The 6,387-nt window shown below is 54.0% G+C and overlaps 1 protein-coding gene across 1 annotated transcript; it reads left to right on the top strand.

The window, feature by feature from the left end:
- Nucleotides 1-3,726: 3,726 nt before the first annotated feature.
- LOC145718212 (uncharacterized) lies at nt 3,727-5,687 on the top strand. Its single transcript, XM_081809671.1, has 2 exons — nt 3,727-3,780; nt 5,166-5,687. The coding sequence occupies exons 1-2, from the start codon at nt 3,730-3,732 to the stop codon at nt 5,463-5,465; spliced, it is 351 nt and encodes a 116-aa protein (XP_081665797.1). The 5' UTR covers nt 3,727-3,729; the 3' UTR covers nt 5,466-5,687.
- The last annotated feature ends 700 nt before the right edge of the window (nt 5,688-6,387 follow it).

The raw sequence follows: 6,387 nt of genomic DNA, 5'->3' as shown, positions 1-6,387 counted from the left end.
CCATACTGTTTTCCAGAGTGGCTGCACCAGCTTGCATTCCCACCAACAGTGTAGGAGGAGGGTTCCCCTTTCTCCACATCCCCGACTGCTCGGCGACTCTTGTCACCTAAACCGGGGTGGCTCTCCAGAGTCCGTGTTCCCTCAGGGGAGGGCGTGGCCTTTCTGGCCATAGGTCATCACAGAATGGGCTGGGCCCTGGCAGGGGTGAGGCCCCTGAGCAGAGAGGAGCAGGGTGAGGCCCTCAGGAAATTGCACAGAGGGAGCACCCTCCCAGCTCTGTGCGGCCAGAGGCCCTTCTACCCCAAGATCCCCCACACCCAGCTGTCTCCAGGTAGCCGACTGACCGTGCTCCGCACCCCGCCCCGCCCAGGTACCGGATCCTCAACCCCAGTGCCATCCCCGAAGGGCAGTTTATTGACAGCAAAAAGGCTTCTGAGAAGCTTCTGAGCTCCATCGACGTACACGCGAACAAGGGACACCTCCCCGCTCCACCCCATGTCACCCACAACCCCGGGCTGCTTGTCAGCTGGTGGGAGGAAAGGGCCTCTTTCCCCGTCCGGCCAACCTGATGACCCCATTGCGCAGGAGCCCACACAGAAGGAGCCTGGGTCTAGGTATCGAGAATTCTGTCTCCGTGTTGATTTCTAAGTGTCTAGAGGCTTGACTGGAAGCCAGCCCCCCTCACCCCCAGCAATGGAAGAAAGCAATAGAAAGCTCTAGGGTCCTAAAAGAGCAGAGCAAAGGCACTCTTACATGGGACGAGAGAGCCAAGGAAGGAGGAGAATGCAGCAAGGATTCCAGGAACAGTGAAAACTGGGAGGGAATGATGATAACAGATAAAAACGGCTACCATTTATTGAGCACAGGGGGATCCGGCCCTGTGACTCGGCCTCTATGCACCTTGCATTCGGTCCTCCCGATAACCCGAAGGTGATAAGGCTAGTCCTGACCTCGTGGGGTTACAGGGAGGGCAGGGGAATAAAGGCTCCCAGAAGGCAAGAAACTTGCTCGAGTTCACATGGACAGTGAGGGACAAAGGCCAGCTTCAAATCCTGGCCTGACTGCAGAGCTCTCCCTCCTGGAAAGGGCCAGTCCGGGGCCTGTGTCCCACCTCCCACCCCCCGGGAGTCCTGCTTCCTCGGAATGTCAGCCGTGTGGGCCATGGGTGAGTGGGCCAGAGGGTAGGACACAGGGCAGACAGAGAGGAGGATGGGGAGGAAGAACCATCTATAAATTTCTCCCAATCTGGGCACAGCTGAGCTCGGAGGGTACTTTCTGGACCCATCCTTGCCTCCTGTGAGTGAGCTCTGTCCGAATCGGTCCGTGGGGGTTGGAGGGGCCTGGACGTCCTGTGGAACAGAGCTCGGGAGAGGCCACTGTGGGGCCCAGCGGACTGCTGGTCCCAGGCCACGGCTCTGAAGGCTGAGGGCTGGGCTGGGCAGAAACAGGCTCCCAGGAGGGCCCCGGTTTGCACGGTGGCTGAGAACAAAGCAGGGCTCGTCTCTCCTCTGACGCAGGTGTTTTTCAAAGCTGGACTTCTCGGACTCCTGGAGGAAACGAGGGACGAGAAGCTGGTGACCCTGATGACGTGCACGCAGGCCATCTGCCGGGGGTACCTGATGCGGGTGGAGTTCAAGAAGATGACGGAGAGGAGGTGATGTGGACCCTCGCCCCGCCTTATCCTGCCCTCCCTACTTCGCAGCTGCTGGTTGCTTCCTGGTTTCGGTCTCAGGCATCTCTGTCCTCGCTCCTTCATTTAACCAACACCTGCCGAGCAGCCCCTCTGTGCTGGGGACCCTGCATGGCACTGGGGATACAGAGAGGAGTCCTGCCCTCCAGGAGCTCAGGGGTGGGTTGGAAACAGACCCTTGCATGGCTGACTGTAACATGCATGACAAGTGCCAAGTCAGAGTCACATTCGGGGCAATGGGGGATGGTGAGAACAAGCCCTCCACCTGGCCGGGGGTTGGGGCAGGCTGAAGGAGTCAGCAAGAGGAAAGAACTTTCTGAAGGAAGCTTTGCTTAGCCTGAGAAAGGATAGCCTGGAGGCCACCATGGTGGGAGCGAGGAGGGAGATGCACCCAATACAGGCTTCCCTGTACCACGTTCATGAGACCAGACGCGGGTGTCGGCTGGAAAGAATTGGCAGGTGCATATGGGGACGAGTGAGAGGATTGGGTTTGCAGACGATGACAAGGACCTGAACTAAGACGTAGTCCAGCCGTTGAGGGAGCAGGGGATGGATTCCAGGGACACTGAAGAGTTTTACTCCTTCGATAATTCACCGGCAACACTGGTGGCTGGTTACGTGCGGGAATTTGAGGGAGGGGGAATTTGGGGGGAGGTCTGTTCTCCTTGATTCCCTGATGCCCTCTATAGCCCAAACACTGGTGTTGCCATGTGGGCCACCACCGTGCATTCGTCAAGAACACCTCGTGGGCATCTAGCTGGGTGAAGTGAATGGAAGCCAGCACAGAAACAGGGGAGGGAAGAGCCCTCGGCAGGAGCCGGTTTATGGGAAAGGGAAGCAAGTTTTCAGGCACACGTGAACTCTGGAGGATACGGAGTAGGAGGTAAGGCAGGTGACCCTGGACACAGGCAACACTCAAAATCAGGAAACTCGGCAAATTCTAGGAGAGCGAGTGTCGGGGAGACGGTCTTGGGTGTACATCCAGAGGTAAGCAGGAAAAGGGACCCCACACATCAGAGCACCCTGAGGCAGGAATCATGGAATCAAAGGCAATGGGGTCTTTCAAAAAGATGAGAGCCATTCAAATGTGGGAGACGGGCGCCTGGGTGGCTCAGTCCGTTAGGCGTCTGCCTTCCGCTCAGATCATGATCCCGGGGTCCTGGGATAGAGTCCCGCATCGGGCTCTCTGCTCAGCAAGGAGTCTGCTTCTCCTTCTCGCTCAGCCTGCCACGCCCCCTGCTTGCGCTCTCTCGCTCTCTCTGTGTGTCAAATAAATAAGTAAAATCCTTAAAAAAACTGTGGGAGGGACACCTGGGTGGCTCAGTCCGTTAAGCGGCTGCCTTAAGCCCAGGTCATGATCCCAGAGTCCTGGGATCGAGTCCCACATCGGGCTCCTTGCTCAGCAGGGAGCCTGCTTCTCCCTCTGTCTCCCTCTGCTTGTGCTCTCTCTGTCAAATAAATAAAATCTTTAAAAAAAAAAAAAAACTGTGGGAGACAGACTCAGGAGAGTAGAGATGAAGATGCTCCTAGCGTTGGTAATCAGGATCTCAGGCACCGCATCTCCAGGCCAGCGATGGGGACGGAAGCCCGGGGGCGGGAGGGGGGAGGGTCCACAAATGACCCCGTGTCCTCTCTCACCTCCCCTCGTCTGTGCATGCTGTTGCCTCTGCCCCCCATCTGCAGAGCACACCCCAGGGCCCAGAGGAGCTGCAGACCTCGGCTGCCCCTGCTTCCCACCTAGCGGGGAAGGGTGAAGGGCCTGGGCCCCCCGGGCGGGGGGGGCGGACCCCAGTCCTTGCTGTGGTTCATTAACGCAGTCCGACGGGATGCACAGGGACTCCATCTTCCGCATCCAGTGCAACATCCGCGCCTTCATGAACGTCAAGCACTGGCCCTGGATGAACCTGTTCTTCAAGATCAAGCCGCTCCTCGAGAGCGCGGAGGCAGAGCGAGAGATGGCCACCATGAAGGAAGACTTCGAGAGGGCCAAGGAAGAGCTGGCCAGATCTGAGGCTCGCCGGAAGGAGCTGGAGGAGAAGATGGTGTCCCTGCTGCAGGAAAAGAATGACCTCCAGCTGCAGGTCCAGTCTGTAAGTACCTTACCTGTGAGGATAGAAACGAGGCGCAACGCTGAGGCCCCAGCAGGTGCGTCAAGGTAAGGGGCAGTGGTGCCACCTAGTGGGTGTTCGGAGTATTGCAGCGCAGCCCAGCCGGTCGGAAGAGGGAGGGGGTGGGGCTTGGCGGCCGCAGAGATGCTGTTGGAAGCATGTCCGCGAAGGGAATTTCGGCTCACCCTCATTTCTGTCTGTCTTCCACAGCGGAGTTAGACCTAGTTTGCTGTGGGTATGAGGGGGAATGTGTCCTCATAATTAAAACCTGTCAGGAATGCACCAGGTCTTTAAAAAAAAAAAATCATGTAAATAAAAAATTAAAGTAAATCACTAAAACAATTCAAAGGAGGAATAATTTTATTTGATAATTGTATCAATTCACAAGTTAGGGCCTTTTAAGAAACTCCCAAATGCCTTGCATACAAAGCATTTTCTCCTCCCTTTTATACTTTCCCAATCAGTACAGTGTGGTCATTAGGAGCACTTTCCCAAGCCCAGTGGGCAAGAGGATAAGTTTTGGAACCAGATAGCTGGGTTTATGTCCCAAACTGTCCACTTGATAGCTGTGTGGCTTCAGGCAAGTTACTTAGCCTCTCTGTGCCTCGGTTTTCTCATCTGTAAAATGGGCACAGTAACAGCACACATGTCATGGGGTTGCTGGGAAAATCGGATGAGTCCATGCATGTGAAATGCCGAGCCCATAGTACGTGTTCAATTAACACTGATGCTTATTCTTATCCATAACCTTGAAATGTGGGTCCAGTTTTTACAACACTCTCGTACAAGAAGATATAGCCCGATTAGGTTTAAGAATAGAATTAGCTAATCTTGGCCTACACAAGAAACTCATTCAGAGCCTTCTGGGACATGTATCTACTTAATCACTTTATTCCTATTTTGAACTTCCTGTTCCGTGGCTCGAGGAGGCAGAGCTCACAGGGAGAGACCACAATTTTCCATTGGAAGTTAAAAGGTAGTAATGTTTTGAAAATACCAGTTAGCTTGTGGTAACATCGATTAGAGGAGTCATTTTTCAATGGGTGGTGAAAGGAAGAGTGAAATGGCCGGCTGGCTGAATTTGGGCAAATTGTCAGAAGCTTCGTGAACTATATGGACTCCTTTGTTTGGAATTATTTCAGGTGAATTTCTATTAAGTGGATGTCTTTGGTGGTTAGAGAAAGGTATACGAATAATATACAAGCGGTGTGTGTGTGTTTGTGCATGTGAGTGTGTGCACATGAGTGTGTGTGTGTGTGACCCATTCCTTGGCTCAGGTCCAGAGAGTGGGCTTCTGGAGGGCAGAGCACTCCCCATGTAAGGTTTGCTGAGAGCCTTACCGAAACACAACCATTTGGTTCTTTCAGGAAACAGAAAACCTGATCGATGCAGAGGAGCGCTGTGAAGGGCTCATCAAAAGCAAGATCCTACTAGAAGCCAAAGTCAAGGAGCTGAATGAGAGACTAGAAGAGGAAGAAGAGGTGAACTCTGACCTCGTGGCAAAGAAGAGGAGCCTGGAAGATAAATGCTCGTCTCTCAAAAGGGACATCGACGACCTGGAGCTGACCCTGACGAAAGTGGAAAAGGAGAAGCACGCCACCGAGAACAAGGTGGGCAAACTGGGGAGTCCCACGGCTTCTGGAACCATCCTTACTCCCTCTCGGTGAGGAGCACTCACTGCCTGAAGTCAGAGGCAAGAGCGAGCAGACAGGCAGTGAGGTCCCACCAAGTTCCGTCCTTCTCTGCCTTGCTCTCTGTCCCACAGGCTCTTCTCAACCCTCCTCCTGCCTGGCTGGTGGGACCCCAAACTTCCAGCCCCCAACCCATCCTGCACAAAGCAAGAGATCCTCAACAAGGGTGGCGTCCTATTCATCCTTGTTTGCACTTGGCTCAGGAAGAGCAAACCAAAATGCCTCCAGGGGCCAGGCAGATGATGAGGGAGGCAGGTGGCAAAGGAGGCAGAAAGCGGGGTGACCCCACGCACTGGCAGGGACGTGGGCAAACAGGGACCCTTGTGTGTTCCTGGCAGAGTATAGACTGACGCAGCCTTCGGGAAAGCATTGGAAATACTTGGTCAAGTTAAGGATCCTCACATTTTATAGAAATGCGTGAAAAACACAGCACTTGATTCACATAATAATGGTTGCTCATGAGGCAGAGCAAGGGATGGGGCTGCCCTGGTGTGAGATGACCCAGAGTTGGTGTGGGCTAGACTCCCGGGAACGGTGGAAAGGGACAATCAGAAGGCGTGGAGACTTGGCAAACGACTGTGCACCTGCCCTATCTGTGGCAGAAGCCCTGACCCAGCTGCTTCCAAGGGGAAATGCAAATCCAGCATCACAAAGCTCTGGATTTTCCATGCGCAGCCAGGAGTCCAGATTTTATGTGAAATTTCACTGCTTCTTTCAATGTTGATAACTTATTCAGCAGTTGTAAACTATTATGTGAATTAAAGAAAACCTGTCCCTGGCCAGATTCAGCCCACGGGGCAGGAGTTTAGCAACCTCTGATCTGGAAGAGTGTCGTACGTAGAGCAAAGTTCGATTTAATGCCTTAAAGCTTCATGTGTGGTGTCTCCCCTCCTGCTTC

This window comes from Leptonychotes weddellii, unplaced genomic scaffold (genome assembly GCF_054177405.1).
Source record: "Leptonychotes weddellii isolate Sample4059 unplaced genomic scaffold, ASM5417740v2 HiC_scaffold_12164, whole genome shotgun sequence".
NCBI classification, from domain to species: domain Eukaryota; kingdom Metazoa; phylum Chordata; class Mammalia; order Carnivora; family Phocidae; genus Leptonychotes; species Leptonychotes weddellii.
This window is presented reverse-complemented; position numbering and strand designations above follow the sequence as displayed.